Genomic DNA, 17639 nt, shown 5'->3' on the forward strand with positions numbered 1-17639 from the left:
CTCCTCCTGGATGACCGAGCTCCTCACCCTATCTCTAAGGGAGAGCCCGGCCACCCTGCGGAGGAAACTCATTTCAGCCGCCTGTATACGCGATCTCCTTCTTTCGGTCACGACCCACAGCTCATGACCATAGGTGAGGGTAGGAACGTAGATCGACTGGTAAATGGAGAGCTTCGCCTTCTGGCTCAGCTCCTTCTTCACCACGACAGACCGGCGCAGAGCCCGCATTACTGCAGACGCCGCACCGATCCGTCTGTCGATCTCGCGCTCCATCCTTCCCTCACTTGTGAACAAGACCCCGAGATATTTAAACTCCTCCACTTGAGGCAGGACCTGACTCCCGACCCGGAGAGGGCTATCCACCCTATTCCGGCTGAGGACCATGGTCTCAGATTTGGAGGTGCTGATTCCCATCCCAGCCGCTTCACACTCGGCCGCGAATCGCTCAAGCGAGAGCTGGAGATCACGACCAGATGAAGCCAACAGGACCACGTCATCTGCAAAAAGCAGGGACCCAATCCTGAGGCCACCAAGGCGGATCCCCTCAACACCTCGGCTGCACCTAGAAATTCTGTCCATATAAGTTATGAACAGAATCGGTGATAAAGGGCAGCCTTGGCGGAGTCCAACCCTCACCGGAAACGAATCCGACTTACTACCGGCAATGTGGACCAAGCTCTGACACCTGTCGTACAGGGACCGGACAGCTCGTACAAGGGGGTCCGGTACCCCATACTCCCGGAGTACCCCCCACAGGAGCCCCCGGGGGACATGGTCGAATGCCTTCTCCAGGTCCACAAAGCACATGTAGACTGGTTGGGCAAACTCCCATGCCCCCCCCCAGGACCCCAAAGAGGGTATAGAGCTGGTCCACTGTTCCGCGACCAGGACGAAAACCACACTGCTCCTCCTCAATCCGGGATTTGACTATCCGGCGGACCCTCCTCTCCAGGACCCCTGAATAGACCTTACCAGAGAGGCTGAGGAGTGTGATTCCCCTGTAATTGGAACACACCCTCCTGTCCCCCTTCTTAAAAAGGGGGACCACCACCCCAGTCTGCCAGTCCAGCGGCACTGTCCCCGATGTCCATGCGATGCTGCAGAGGTGTGTCAGCCAGGACAGCCCCACAGCATCCAGAGCCTTAAGGAACTCCGGGCGGATCTCATCCACCCCCGGGGCCTTGCCGCCAAGGAGCTTTTTGACCACCTCAGCGACTTCAGCCCCAGAGATAGGAGAGTTCACCCCTGAGTCCACCAGCTCTGCCTCCTCATCGGAAGACGTGTTGGTAGGATTGAGGAGGTCTTCGAAGTATTCCTTCCACCGACCCACTACGTCCCGAGTTGAGGTCAGCAGCTCCCCACCTCCACTGTACACAGTATTGATGGAGCACTGCTTCCCTCTCCTGAGCCGCCGGATGGTGGACCAGAATCTCCTCGAAGCCGTCCGGAAGTCTTTCTCCATGGCCTCGCCGAACTCCTCCCATGCCCGAGTTTTTGCCTCGGCAACGGCCGAAGCCGCATGCCGCTTAGCCTGTCGGTACCCATCAGCTGCCTCCAGAGTCCCACAGGCCAAGAAGGCCCGATAGGACTCCTTCTTCAGCTTGACGGTTTGCCTCACTGCTGGTGTCCACCAACGAGTCCTGGGATTACCGCCACGACAGGCACCAACGACCTTACAGCCACAGCTCCAGCTGGCCGCCTCAACAATAGAGGCACGGAACACAGCCCATTCGGACTCAATGTCCCCCGCTCGGGACATGGTTGAAGCTCTGCTGAAGGTGGGACTCAGCCAGACGTTCCCAGCAGACCCTCACAACCCGTTTGGGCCTGCCAGATCTGACCGGCTTCCTCCCCCACCATCTGAGCCAACTCACCACCAGGTGGTGATCAGTTGAAGCTCCGCCCCCCTCTTCACCAGAGTGTCCAAGGCATGTGGCCGCAGGTCCGACGATACGACTACAAAATCCATCATGGAACTGCAGCCCAGGGTATCCTGATGCCAGGTGTACATATGGACACTCTTATGCTGGAACATGGTGTTCGTTATGGACAATCCATGACGAGCACAGAAGTCCAATAACAAAACACCATTTGGGTTCAGAGGGGGGGGACCATGCCTCCCAATCACTCCCCTCCAGGTCTCACTGTCATTGCCCACGTGAGCATTGAAGTCCCCCAGCAGAACAATGGAGTCCCCAGAAGGAGCACCCTCCAGCACTCCCTCCAAGGACTCCAGAAAGGGTGGGTACTCTGAACTGCTGTTCGGTGCATAAGCACAGACAACAGTCACGACCCGTCCCCCCACCCGGAGGCGGAGGGAAGCTACCCTTTCATCCACCGGGGTAAACCCCAACATGCAGGCACCAAGCTGGGGGCTGATGAGAATGCCCACACCAGCTCGGCGCCTCTCACCATGAGCAACTCCAGAGTGGAAGAAGGTCCAGCCCCTCTCGAGGGTTCTGGTTCCAGAGCCCAAGCCATGCGTCGAGGTGAGTCCAACTATATCTAGCCGGAACCGCTCAACCTCGCGCACAAGCTCAGGCTCCTTCCCCACCAGAGAGGTGACGTTCCACGTCCCTAGAGCCAGCTTCTGCAGCCGGGGATCGGACCGCCAGGGTCCCCGCCTCTTGCTGCCGCCCAGCTCACACTGCACCCGACCCCTACGGCTCCTCCTGGAGATGGTGAGCCCACGGGAGGTGGGGCCCATGTAACCCTTTCGGGCTGAGCCCGACCGGGCCCCATGGGCGAAGGCCCGGCCACCAGACGCTCTCGTGTCCCCACTCCAGACCTGGCTCCAGAGCGGGGCCCCGGTGACCTGCGTCCGGGCAAGGGAACATTTCCGCCCATGGTCACCGTCATCATAGGGGTCTTTGAGCCGCACTTAGTCTGGTCCCTCCCCTAGAAACTTTTTTCCCAAGGGTGACCCTACCAGGGGCATAAAGCCCCCGACAACATAGCTGCTAGGATCTTCGGGACGCACAAACCCCTCCACCACGATAAGGTGGCGGCTCAAGGAGGGTTTTTTTTTTAATTTGTTTCATATCTAATTTTAATGACTTTATCCATTAAGCTGAAAGTCATGAAAATATTATGCACTGATTGGCTTAAATCTCGCAGTAGCATCCTTAAGGAGTAAATGGAGTAATAAATACTTTTGTTTCTATATTCATCTTAGTGTCTTAAGTTTCACACTTTTTCTTTTAAAGTTTAGACAAAATATAGACACCTTAAGTGCGTCTTATACTTCTTCATTACACAGGAAACTTTTTACAAATGGTCCAAAGTTGTGGGTGTATAAACTACCTTAGGTGTTGTTTTTGCAAGTAAGTGCACTTTTAAGTGATCACTTGGATGTAAATTAATGTAATTGACCTGGAGGTTTGCTTTTAGACTCACTGTTTATTGGACATCTGTTGTTACCTGCCTTACTTCGTGTATTTTAGCAGCATTGCCACTTTTCATAGATCTAACTTCTTGCACTTGTTGCATCAACTTCTAAAAGATTGCAGCATTAGCAAAACGGATGCAATCTGCAGCTACAAATCGAAATATGTTGAAATTAACATGCTGATCTTCATCCTAGATTTCAGTGGATTTAAGTTGTCACCAGAATGAAAATGAAAATGTGTTTTTTATTGAGCTTCAGTTCGTTCTCTCTTAGCGCACATTAACATCAGCCTTTTTTATTTGAATGAGTCTGTTTGCTCGGAAAGTCCGCTTCGTTTGGGGAGCTGTGAATGCGCCAAACGAATTCTGATTCCTCTGCCTCGTCTGTTGTTCACACTGTGAACATTGTATTTCTGCACATAGGACAAAACAAAAAACCCAAAACGGCAACAGTTTTGTCTCCATGTTTAACTCGCAACAGTTTTCTTCTTCACGCAGGTCTTGTCTTCTCTTTTGCTTAATACCAGTGCAATGTCACCTTTGGTGAGAAACCATTAGTCGAATGGTTTGGCTGGGTTGGGCAAAGTACAGCGTGAACGCAATGTCAGTCAGTCTACATGGATAGACCCCCTCCCTCCCCCTCCCCCCTCTTAAACTGAGCCGGTTACCCAATTGGACAGAGTCTTGCGGGCTATCCTGGCCTTAATAAAAGCAGTGCTTCTCCTTTTATTTGGTCAGGATATAGTTAAATAAATCCGACTCAAACTTACCAAAACTTGCAAAAATGCTTCATACTTTAAATATGTTGAGAAAAAAAATGCCTTGTGTCTGTGGAATGCTAATGCAACATTCGCATCACGTCAGAGTTTAAAAGTAATAACACACGAGTCATCAGGTCTGAATGGGTCAATATGTCTGACTAATCTGGTTTTTCCCCAGTATTTCTCCAACATTCAGCCAGTGCTCTGCCTTTCTTGTACTTTACTCTGTGATTAACAGCACCTCTCGCCCGTCACAGGGAGCTCAGCGATGAACAAGCTACGGCAGAGCTTCCGCCGGAAGAAAGACATCTACGTGCCGGAGTCGAGTCGGCCGCACCAGTGGCAGACAGACGAGGAGGCGGTCCGCAACGGCAAGTGCAGCTTCGCAGTCAAGGTGACTCTCCATTGTAGACAGACACAAATTACAAACACCATTTCAGTTCTGCACAAACTGCATGCAGTGCTGACCATGCTGTGGCACACTTAATACCTCTGAGAAACTTCTGCATGGTGTCTGCATCCCCAAGGACACGACTGTGATTTATCATAAGCATTCAGCACAGCTTTTATCTAGGTTGCAAGATTGTCTGCCTTCGCCTCCCAGCCCCTCACGTATGTGTGCACGATTGATTTCTGGTCTCAAAGACAATCAAAGCTTGATTGAAAGAAAAACATGAATGATTACAGGTAGTAATTGATTGATACTGACAACAGAAGGAAGACATGCATGAGAGCTGAACTTAGCGTGAGAAAGCCTTGTAATTTACAAACAAACGTGTAACGGTATGCTTCCTCTCATCACATGGGTCCAAAGCCTCACCGCTCAGCTGAAGAGGGAACTGAAGAATTACGTGTTATGAAAGAGATGGTTCTCTTTATGATGAGTAACGTTGTGGCGTTTAAGATGTTGAAAATTGTCTGTAATTGAATTTGAAGGTTTAAGTTTGATGATGGCTTTGTGTTGCGTTTTCTGGTTTATTATCAAAGCAAAGCAAAAAAAAGGATTTGAAAATGCAGTAACTGAGGAAGGCAGTGGGGAAGGGATCGCTGTGGACTACTTTATGGTTTTAGTCCAGAAGTCTTGCTCTGTTTCAGTTGTCTGAATCTGAGATTTCATGGGGGAGCAGGTGTGTGTTATTAGATTTAGGCTCAAATGTGATCATTTTTATTCATTGATTATAGATCCCAGATCTCCTAAAAAGCTTTCAAATGTCTTCCCGGCCTCCCCCACACAGCCTCCCACACTGCATTCAGAGCTACATCTATATTCTCTTATTGAAAATCACTCTTCCTTCTTTTTTTTATAGATCCATATGAGTATATTTATTCAGCAGTTTTTTCTGAAACAAACCAATGCAAATCACAACCCTAATTTTACATTAGAGATGTTATCGCATTAAAAAGTGGGTTTAAGACGTAATTCTACATTTAAAAATGTGCTGAATGAGTTTTTTTAAATACATTTTATATGAAATTTTTTTCTCTGTAGATCATCCTAGGATAGGCTCCAGCTTCCCACTGGATTGGACTAAGTGGTTAAGAAAATAGATGGAAGGATAGATCAGCCTTTTGGGTGTGGGACATCTCAAACAGGCTTAAATAGTTGGGGAGCCACTGCTGCAGATCTAAACACTCACCTGTTCAGGTGCCACGGTGAAGCTGAATGCTGGGACAATGAACACAAGCAACACACCAGATGGAAATATATTCAAGCCTTTTCCAACCACAGTTTAATGTAGACTTTACAGAGTCAATGATAATTACAGCCCCTGTTGTGAAATTTGTTGGCAAGGTTTAGAAACTTAGATTTAGACATTAGAACTGCTACACAGTAATTCTCTGACAGCTGAGTTCCAGTCATGTCAGACTTTAACTTTGTCTTTCTTCCATAGAAAATCATGGAAGTGATAAGTAATGCTACATTCATAGAAAAGGCTTGTCTTTATTTTTGATGAAAAATCTGTACATTTGAAGACATGCTTCAGACTTCTTTGGGCGGCTGTAGCTCAGGAGGAAGCGCAGTTGTCCTTCAACAGGTAAGTTGAGGGATCAATTCCAGGCTTCCCCTGAAATGCCGAAGTGTCCTAGGGCAAGACACTGCCCCCCAATGTGCCTATCAGGGAATGAGTGTGTAGAATGAGTGTGTGTGAATGGGTGAATGTGACAAGTAGTGTAAAGCACTTTGAGTGGTCTGTATGACTAGAAAAGCGCTATAGAAGTACAAGTCCATTTACCATTTACCATTTACTTCTTTCAAAGTTGAACTTATGAAAGCGATCAATAAACTTCTAGATTCATTTTCTTCCACATTTATCTTTCTAGTTCATTGGGTTTTATCTTAATCAGCCTGGATCACAGTTTAGTCATAAAAGTAGTCAAGTGGAAGCTGAGACACTGAAAAAAAGAAAAATATGCTTTGCTTTCTTTGAAACACTCGTGCAACCTGATTCGCTGCTCGTCAAGCAGTTTTTTTCTTTATTTCCAGTTTTATTGTGGCGGTGCAACCTACCATGCTACCTGCTCCTCTGTGTCTCTCCTCCCCCTTCCTGTTCCCTGTCTCCCTCTCCAGGTACCTCAGTGGAAACCAGTTGTGTGTAGGTTGGAGCTCTAGTGGTGTAATTATCTCTAACTACTGCGTTCAAGTAAGATGTAAATGCTTTGGAGAGGGTCTGCATGAGGGAAGACTGCCCCTAAGTATTGTGTAATTTACTGGGCCGTTGGCCGGCAATGTTGAGGTTTCACTCGCTGTTTAATAGCTCTTATAGGCATCAAAATAAGCCACAGTGACTTAGGTTTTTGCCTTGGTAGGTCATATTTATCAGCACTTTATTTTTTCAAGCTAAAGTTACCCAGTTACTTGTGATTTAAGGTGATTATCAAAATCATGAAAAGGTGGAAGTTGTCCATGAAAACGTCAATCTTGCGAGTCATCTGGAGGCTGCAGATGAAGATAAAAAGATGATATTAAATACAGAAAATATCATATGTTATTTGTTAACTGGTAGCACACATTTGGTAGAAAATTAATGCATTTGCTTTTTTTTCCTCTATTTTTTTAAACTTTTTTCTCTGCTGACAAACATTTATTTACACTGTTGAAATAAGTCGATTACGAAGACTTTTCTCAGCACATGCATAATTTTTTACCACCTTGCTTTGTCTCTGAACACCTTCCATTGCCAAAACATCAAATTAATTCAAAGCATCCCTCTGTGTTACATCCAGAGGATTTACCCCCCCACAAGATTTCCATTTAATTGCTGCTGATGTGACTTCCCTCCATCCTACCTCGTGCTGTCTCTACAGTGTTGGAGCTTTAGAGATTTCATGATTAATGTATAGAAGCCAGGCTTGTTTTTTTTGTTTTTTTTTTTTGTTTTCGGTCCTGCTGTTAAAAATTTCATATTTCCCTCACGGGCATGAGCCAAGTGTCAAACTCCTCTCTCAGAAAAGCAAAAGTTGTTAAAGTTTAAGAATTCCCTACAGGTTCAAGTGATCTTGAATTTTTAAGCACTCCTGGGCTTGTCATCACCAGTCAGGCTCTGTTTTTTTGTTTGTTTTTGTTTTTTTTAAATAAATAATCCCCGTGCTTATTATTCACTTCTATTGAGCTTCTTCAGTTAAATACAAAATGTAAGGATATATGAATAAATGTCACCATTATACTTCCTGTTTGTATTCTGTTATCTGTAGGGCTGTGACGATATGCTTTTGTCCCAATTCGATTCGATTTTGATTTTTTTCCGATTCGATCTAAATTGTGATTCTCACAATTCTTTGATATTGCTGATTTTTGCAGATTAAAAACAAGAAATTTGTTTAAAACTTTTCTGCTCGTCATTTTTCTTGATTTCAATGAGGGAAAAAAACAACTCAGTACCCAGATCATCATCTGCTGCTATAAAGCCCAAGAAGACTAGTAAAAAGATCAATAGAAATGACCAAAATTTTAGAATGGAATATTTTTATTTGGGAAAAAAATTGATTTTTTTTTTAACAAAAAATTGATTTTAAAATTGTGAAGCAAAAGAAATCCCGATTTTCGATTTTTTCGATTGATTTTTCCCTCCCATAGTTATCTGTACTAGCCTTTTACCCTCATGAAAACAACATTTGCAGAAAATAAATGCAGACATGTTGTAGCCAAGCGGCTTCTCTTCACAACCATTTGGAGGACTAGTTTGAAGTGAAGCTCACCCTAGAGGGGGTAAATACTAACATATTACAATGAAGCATCTATTATGACACTCGGAGTCCTCTACATTTGCTCGTCTCGCCTCTTCATCACCTCCCTGTTGATCCTCTGTTAGCAGCGCTGCTGCTTTCACCATCCACAGCTGCCTCCTCGCATCAGTATTGTCCTCAGCATCCTACATTCCTGCGTGCGACCTCATACGTAGACGCAGAAGCATGCACACGTGTGTTCTAATACAGCTGACAGTGTGACTCACAGCTGTTACGTCACTCTCCTAAAATAGCAGGGCCAGAGAGTGGGGTGACAGGCGTGGGTCAGCGACACTCGTTGTGTGCGTATCTGTAAGGAAAGGGTAAGGACTTCCTCTCTGGCCCAGCACGCACAATGGCTTCGGGGGAGGTCAGGGTTGTGGCTGGAGTGACACATAGCCGGGTGTGATGCTGCTTCGGGTCCAGGAGGAGGAAGGGAGGAAGAGGCCTGAGAAGTGAATCAAGGCTGGAGGCAGTCTTTTATTTCTGTATTCAGTGTCTGGATGTGTGTTGTAAAAACATCACTATTATGGATAATGAAATAGCCTCGTATTCTACGCTTGATGTGCTGTAAACAAAACTTCTCATGCGCTCCTCGTTTGAAATTTTGATTCACTAGAAGCAGCCATCTCCTGCTATAGAAAAACCTTTGCTGTGATCTGTTGTAACCCTTTACACTCCTCCAGATCAAAAAAACAAAAAAAAAACATCGCTCATATTTTCATAAATGTCTCAGGAATAGTAGTGTGTAACTCTGTGGAGTGAATTGTGATAAATAGCTTCCCTTTTAGGTGATTCACAGACATTTCCAGGCATTTCTTCCCCTCCAGGACGTTTACAATCCAGCTGCAAATTGTAGTGTTTATTCTGAGACTCCATATGGAAAATCCACAGTCATCCATGATAATCTATTTAGCACATTTTTGTAATAACAAATGAAAGAAAAATAAAATCAACTAATACTGTGTTGCCAAGAGAAATCTCTTTTTGACCCACAAATAATGATGAAAGCTCTTCCTGTCAAGCTTTTCTCTGATTAAATGGCTTCAATTGATGACAGTATTCAGTCAGGCTGTGACAATGTGCTTTTGTCCCGATTTAATTCCAATTTTTTGGGTGCAAATATCGATTTAAATTGCAATTCTCAAAATTCTTTGACATTGCAGATTTTTGTCAATTAAAAAACAAAAAAAAAAGCATTAAACTTTTTTTTGGTCATCATTTTTCTTGATTTCAATTAGGAAAAAACAACACAGTAGCCAGACCATCATCCTGCTGCTATAATGCCCACGATGACAAGTAAAAAGATCAATAAAAACTATAAAAATGAACATTTTTTTAATAATGGGTTATTTTTATTTTTGGGGGAAAAAAATTCATTAAAAAAATTTTAATTTAAAATTGTGAAGCAAATATATCCTGATTTTCAATTTTTCAATTCAATTTTCCCACCCCTAGTATTCAGTCAGGAGCAGCCAAAGATCAGAAAGTGTAAGAAAGGTACATTTCTGTCTGCGGGGGGGAAAAAAGCTGTAGAGCAAGAAGACATTTTCACGCTTGGTGGCATCAAAAACAAGCAGAGTTGGAGTAGAAGTGTGAAGAAGCTGCGAAAAGCAAAAAAATGTCTTGAGGAAAAAATTTGTTGTTTCTGTGTTTTAGTGCCAATATTTTTTTCCCCTACAATCCAAGAGTTGTGAGAGTGAAACACAAATGAGAAAAGGCTTTGTCACCGTTGAGCTCTGGCTTATTTGTACAAAACAATGTCAATTTAAAAAAATCTGTTAGTTTTTGGGGTTTTTTTTAAGTTGGCCTCTATTGACATTTTAAGTTTACCCAATTTCAGCCTCTAATCTGACAATTGTCTGTATGTTGACTGTGATTAAAAGGGTTGAGCTTCTATAAGCATGTTTACATAGAAAAAAACAGGCAGTCCAAAGATACCAAAATATAATTTGGAGTTTTAAGGATTAATGGTTTTTATAGTAAAGCACAAGTCTTGCAAATCTTCAGACCCTTCCCCTGCCTTTAGCTGATCTTTGCTACATCTAACCTCTTATATCTGGAACTGAGTGAAGCCAAGAATATAAGAAAAAAATCTAAATAAACCAAAACTCACTTGTATTTTTATCTCTGTGACTTTTAAATCTCATGTGGACTGTGGCTCAAACTTACTTTCTGCTTCAGAAACAAAATGTTTCTCTTTTAATTCGAGGAAGATTACATTTCTTGGTTTATTTTATTTAGTCTTTTCTTACTTTACCTAAGTTTTTACCTGCGATTGTGTCACATTTTGCGGGATTTGAAGGAAATAAAATGTGAAAATACTTAATATTCCCAGAGAAGAATTTAAACTTTGCCACGTTTTCTTGGCCTGCACTGTCTTGGAAGATCGTCGATCTTAATGGGACTTTACTGGTTAAAAACCAGAGTGGCATAAAGTAGAAGTCCTGCCATGTTTATGGATCTACCTGTGCATTTAGAACAGGTGTTTTCCTGTCAGGCTCTTTTACGTTGCAGTGGAGCTGAGCTAATTAAATCCTGCTGGTCTAGTGACTGGGTGGAACAGCTGCCGGACAGGACTTTTACTTTATGGTACCTAGATTAGACACCTCTGTTAAAGACTGGCCACAAATACATAAATAAGAATGAAACAAGCACAGAACTGTTTACGTTCTCCTTAGTGTGTCCTTTTCCTCACTGATTCACACATTTCCTCTTATACCTCTTGTTCATTTCGTTTTCTCAGGACAGGTTAGTGGGCGATGAAATAAAAAATCAACGAGGGACAAATTAAACTGCTATTGACCTTTCAAATAGTTGTTAATTATGTGCATAAATTGCCAGAAGATGTAAGATACGTGGACTCATTTACACACGAGCAGCACATTGTGGGTTCTGTTAAACTTTAGCACAGTTTGTCGAAGGCACTACTGACTCTGTTTCTGTCTCTTTTCTCTGTCTGCAGTATCTTGGGCATGTGGAGGTGGAAGAGTCCAGAGGCATGCACATCTGTGAGGACGCAGTGAAGCGGCTGAAGACGGTAAGTTTAACTAGAAACCCCGTCTGTGTTTCCAGGAATGAGGGTGCTGTATTGCAGGTGTCCCAGCTCCTCCTATTATCATTTCCTCTTAATTATTCCCCTCTTTTTTACCACCTTGTGTAATTTTTCTAACATCCATCTTTTTTCTTGTGTTTTGCCATCATTGTTTATCTCAGATTAGTTTTGTTCACACAAGTTTTTATTAGAGGCTTGAATGTGTCTGATAGTAACTATTTATCAGTGAGGTTTTCCACCTGAACTAGCTCTTCAGTAAACCAAGACATGATGGGTCAGCTTAAAGTCACACCCCCCCACACACACACTTTGACTCTACTGTATGCTCTCAACGGGAGCAGAGAGGTCAGCTCGTACTTCCTGCTGCTGCAGAATCCAGCTGAGTTACGCAAAACAGTAGCAAATTCCAGTTTGGTGAGCAGGAGGAGGGAAAGAGGGAAGCCATGGAGCAATTTCTTTTCCATGTTGTCAGTTGTTTGCCACGGGCCCCACCCAGGTCATAAACTCCTGTGGGTAGAAGGGTCTGATTCCCTGAAGTGTGGGCCAAACCTGAGCCGCAGCCGCCTGGCTCTTTGTATGATCAGCGCCTATCCAGGAGGATTAGCACCTCGTACCTGCGTCTCAGGACAGGCTTAAATTTACCTTTCTATGCCAACAAAGGTAATGAAAATCGTGCTCGTCGTGTTTGCTGTCAGGTTTCAGTTTCAGTTTGAGATGACTCAGACTAATACAAAATTCACACCCTGTCGCTCTCGTTATCAGTTCCTACTTTATTCACCTCGTAGTTGTGTAAAGAGGATTTAATCATGTCACATATTCTACTCAATGAACTGTCGCAGACTACTTGAGCTGCAAGAGCCGGTGTTGTCCTGAGGAGCATAATTCATGAGAACATTTAACAAACAGTAAAACACTCAGATCTGCGTGTGCCATTAAAATACAATACAGATAAAACACGACACTCACTTTAACATAAAGGCGCCTCTTTTCTCGCTTCTGCAGTCACACTGACAGGAAGACAAAAGAAAAACACAACCTTGCTTCTCAGCTGGTTCCAAAAGCTCCATAACACACAAACACTCAACATATTTTATTAGATCAGAAAAGGGTTTCTGAAACTACACACACACACACACACACACACACACACACACACACACACACACACACACACACACACACACACACACACACACACACACACGAAAGGGACGCAACACAACATGAACACGCTCGTGCTTTCATACACCGCTCATATCAGGTCACTCGTAGACTGTTGCCACCAGATATACACAGCAGCACTTTCACACGCTAAAAGCCACAGAAGAAGAAGGATTTCACCCCAAGGCACAGCAGACGTACTCTGTGTACACACAAAGGATGAACCAACGACAGCATGCACACACTTGCACTTGACGAGCTCACATGGCATACAGTCAAATGGAGACAACTCCAAAGAGAGGAGGTGCTTCTGCCTCCTGCAGGGCCTCCTCAGCCTCACAGCTTCAGTGTTTCTCAGTCCTCCTCTTTAAAATGTCCCTGAAAAGAAAACAAGAAGACCTTTGCAAGTGGAATTAAAATAAATGGAGCTGAATTAGATCGTGGTGATTTGGTTGATCAGATTTCTACCAGAACTTTGACCAGATTCTTCCACATTTTCCCCCGTGAGCGATTTCTTCATACACCATGCATCATCCCACACACACAAGTTTTGGTTATGTTTACCCGTGATGATGTGGGTAAAGTCTGTGTGTTTTGGAGTCCACTTCCTATATTTGGTCCGTTTAAAACTGAGTGAGACCTGCGTTTGCAGACAGACCGAACCCTCTTTGTTGACCCGACTCAGGATTAATCTTGGCGTATTCACATTTCCCCAAGCAAAATGGACTTTCCAAGGACTCGCGTTCGAATCCAAAAGGCTGACATGAATGTGCCCTAAATAATTACATTACATTTCAGGAGTTGTTGGATATATTAAAAGGAAGAAGTGATTTAATTTTGGTGGTGATCCGGATCCGTTTGCAGAGGTTTGTGCTCTCCGAGTCGTTTTTATATTTCGTAGCTCTTTCCACCAACGATTTTCTCTTTCTCGGCTGTTTAGCAGGAGGAGGCAAATAAACCGAGCCGGGTCGGGAAATCCTTCCTGCATTTTCTCAGCCACGTTTGCCTTCTGAGTTTCTTCTTCAATACTTTATATTTTCATCCTAACACTCTGTTTATATGCAGGGTGTTGCGATCAGGTATGCACTGCGGGAGGGGGAGGAGGGGAGCCGGGAGAAGAAGCTACGAAATATCAGAAATGAACAACTTCATTTCGGTCCGAATATTTGGATTGGTCAGAGTTTTTACAGATTTACAGTAAACTGAAGCCTCTAACTATATTGCTTATTGTTCATGATTACAGAATGTACAGACTACTATCAGGAGGAACCACTTCACCCAGAGTAAAAAGAAATGTCTCTGAGTAAGATTACCTACCCCAGCTTTAAACAGTTGTAGAGTCATTGATGTGGGCAGGAATTACTGCCTGCACACGAAAAAGCCTCTAAATGAAGAATTTCATTCTTAGACCACAATAATGTGTAAAAATACAACCAACATCATGGAAACTCAGAACACAGTTGCCTCCTTTTAGAATCACCATGATGGCATCATTCAAAGGCCTTCACCTGGAAACATAACAAGGCAAAGAGGTGACTGCGTTCATTGTAGGGTTTTTAGCCCGGACACACCACTTTAGCATGTCCTCACGTGCTGGTTTTACTGGAAATGCAAGAAAATGTTTCATTCCAGTGAAAGGATCAATCACACTGAAAACCGTCTCCCATCCTCCCCATACCCTGCCATGAGTGTGCTCTTTTTTTTCTGGTCTTATATGTATCTTTGGTGACAATCACAAAACAGGCTTTGGTGTTCAGCTTTGACTTGTTGCAGAGATTCACATTTTAAACTAAAGCACCCGCCATCAGACTCCAGTGTGAACAGTCTGAGGTCCTGAACACACAGAGGAAGATGTCATGGCTCAGGCAGCGCGCTGTGTTTGTGGATGCGTCACATTCTACTGTGTGTGCAAAAAGTTATGATGTACTGAAATCAGAACCTATGGAATTCTACTAAAATATTGTTCCGTCCATCGTTTACATTCAACATTACAGCGTGACGCCTGTAGCGGTGCAGAATTTTTATGTTTGTCTCACTTGAATGATGTAAAGGTTTAATGCTACATCTCCATTCAGACTCTGGTTGCTTTAGAAAACATGAAATATATATCTGATTTCGGACCACATATGAAAGAGGCCCACATGACGCTGTGATAAAAAGATGATGTATGTTTCACATATGGACAAGAAGCTCAGATTTAAGCCAATTAATCTAAGAGAGAATGTCACCTTTGTCCTCTTCTCACATCAAGGATGTGTAAGTCATTTTGGATCAGGGACAACATGCAGAGCAGTTTGATTAAAACTCCAAATCTGTCCCCACTTTTTTAGAAGAGAGAAGTACATTATCAATACATTACATTTATTCTACTGAACTATCCTTTTATATAAAAAAAAATTATGAACATTCAAAATGTATGTGTATTTTAATATGATATATTGAGACATTTTAGAACTTCATAAATAAATATTTGATATTTTATTTTTTATATATATATATATATATATATATATATATATATATATATATATATATATAGATACAATTGTTTTTTGTTTTTTTTTTGTTTTTTTCTTATTTGCATATTTTATTTATTTTGATGTTGACATAAGATGAAAATACAATAAGTTATCCTGTGTGGCTTTAAAATATTTTATATCCATCCATCCATCCATCTTCTGCCGCTTATCCGGGGTCGGGTCGCGGGGACAGCAGCCTAAGCAGGGAAGCCCAGACTTCCCTCTCCCCAGCCACATTTGCCAACTCTGCGGGGGGGATCCCGAGGCGTTCCCAGGCCAGCTGAGAGATATAATCCCTCCAGCGTGTCCTGGGTCTTCCCCGGGGTCTCCTCCCAGAGGGACGTGCCTGGAACACCTCACCAGGGAGGTCCAGGAGGCATCCTGACCAGATGCCCGAGCCACCTCAACTGGTTCCTCTTGATGCGGAGGAGCAGCAGCTCTACTCTGATCTCCTCCCGGATGACCGAGCTCCTCACCCTATCTCTAAGGGTGAGCCCGGCCACCCTGCAGAGGAAACTCATTTCAGCCGCCTGTATACGAGATCTCCTTCTTTCGGTCACGACCCACAGCTCATGACCATAGGTGAGGGTAGGAACGTAGATCGACTGGTAAATCGAGAGCTTCACCTTCTGGTTCAGCTCCTTCTTCACCACGACAGACCGGCGCAGAGTCCGCATTACTGCAGACGCTGCACCGATCCATCTGTCCATCTCACGCTCCAACCTTCCCTCACTCGTGTACAAAACCCCGAGATATTTAAACTCCTCCACTTGAGGCAGGACCTGACTCCCGACCCGGAGAGGGCTATCCACCCTATTCCGGCTGAGGACCATGGTCTCAGATTTGGAGGTGCTGATTCTCATCCCAGCCGCTTCACACTCGTCCGCGAATCGCTCAAGCGAGAGCTGGAGATCACGACCAGATGAAGCCAACAGGACCACGTCATCCGCAAAAAGCAGGGACCCAATCCTGAGGCCACCAAGGCGGATCCCCTCAACACCTCGGCTGCACCTAGAAATTCTGTCCATATAAGTTATGAACAGAATCGGTGATAAAGGGCAGCCTTGGCGGAGTCCAACCCTCACCGGAAACGAATCCGACTTACTACCGGCAATGTGGACCAAGCTCTGACACCTGTCGTACGGGGACCGGACAGCTCGTACAAGGGGGTCCGGTACCCCATACTCCTGGAGTACCCCCCACAGGAGCCCCCGGGGGACACGGTCAAATGCCTTCTCCAGGTCCACAAAGCACATGCCCCCTCCAGGACCCCAGAGAGGGTATAGAGCTGGTCCACTGTTCCGCGACCAGGACGAAAACCACACTGCTCCTCCTCAATCCGGGATTCGACTATCCGGTGGACCCTCCTCTCCAGGACCCCTGAATAGACCTTACCAGGGAGGCTGAGGAGTGTGATTCCCCTGTAATTGGAACACACCCTCCTGTCCCCCTTCTTAAAAAGGGGGACCACCACCCCAGTCTGCCAATCCAGCGGTACTGCCCCCGATGTCCACGCAATGCTGCAGAGGCATGTCAGCCAGGACAGCCCCACAGCATCCAGAGCCTTAAGGAACTCCGGGCGAATCTCATCCACCCCCGGGGCCTTGCCGCCAAGGAGCTTTTTGACCACCTCAGCGACTTCAGCCCCAGAGATAGGAGAGTCCACCCCTGAGTCCCCCAGCTCTGCTTCCTCATCGGAAGACGTGTTGGTAGGATTGAGGAGGTCTTCGAAGTATTCCTTCCACCAACCCACAACGTCCCGAGTTGAGGTCAGCAGCTCCCCACCTCCACTGTACACAGTGTTGATGGAGCACTGCTTCCCCCTCCTGAGCCGCCGGATGGTGGACCAGAATCTCCTCGAAGCCGTCCGGAAGTCTTTCTCCATGGCCTCGCCGAACTCCTCCCATGCCCGAATTTTTGCCTCGGCAACAGCCGAAGCCGCATGCCGCTTAGCCCGTCGGTACCCATCAGCTGCCTCCAGAGTCCCACAGGCCAAGAAGGCCTGATAGGACTCCTTCTTCAGCTTGACGGCATCCCTCACTGCTGGTGTCCACCAACGAGTCCTGGGATTACCGCCACGACAGGCACCAACGACCTTACAGCCACAGCTCCGGCCGGCCGCCTCAGCAATAGAGGCACGGAACACAGCCCATTCAGACTCAATGTCCCCCGCCTCACTCGGGACATGGTTGAAGCTCTGCTGAAGGTGGGAGTTGAAGCTCACTCTGACAGGGGACTCAGCCAGACGTTCCCAGCAGACCCTCACAACACGTTTGGGCCTGCCAGATCTGACTGGCTTCCTCCCCCACCACCTGAGCCAACTCACCACCAGGTGGTGATCAGTTGACAGCTCCGCCCCCCTCTTCACCCGAGTGTCCAAGGCATGTGGCCGCAGGTCCGACGATACGACTACAAAGTCGATCATTGAACTGCGGCCCAGGGAGTCCTGATGCCAGGTGTACATATGGACACTCTTATGCTGGAACATGGTGTTCGTTATAGACAATCCATGACGAGCACAGAAGTCCAATA

At 45.3% G+C, this 17639-nt stretch overlaps 1 protein-coding gene across 3 annotated transcripts in view; it reads left to right on the forward strand.

Annotated features, from left to right (window-relative positions):
• The window catches only part of numb (NUMB endocytic adaptor protein), a 54879-nt gene that overhangs the window by 25615 nt on the left and 11625 nt on the right, over nucleotides 1-17639 (forward strand). For all 3 annotated transcript variants that reach the window (XM_079262530.1, XM_079262531.1, XM_079262532.1), the window contains exons 2-3: nucleotides 4406-4542; nucleotides 11338-11412. In XM_079262530.1, coding sequence (XP_079118656.1) covers nucleotides 4417-4542; nucleotides 11338-11412 — 201 coding nt within the window. In that variant the 5' untranslated portion in view covers nucleotides 4406-4416. The remainder of the gene's footprint in view (nucleotides 1-4405; nucleotides 4543-11337; nucleotides 11413-17639) is intronic.

The sequence above is a fragment of the Telmatherina bonti genome (genome assembly GCF_933228915.1).
Source record: "Telmatherina bonti genome assembly, chromosome: 22".
Classification (NCBI taxonomy): domain Eukaryota; kingdom Metazoa; phylum Chordata; class Actinopteri; order Atheriniformes; family Telmatherinidae; genus Telmatherina; species Telmatherina bonti.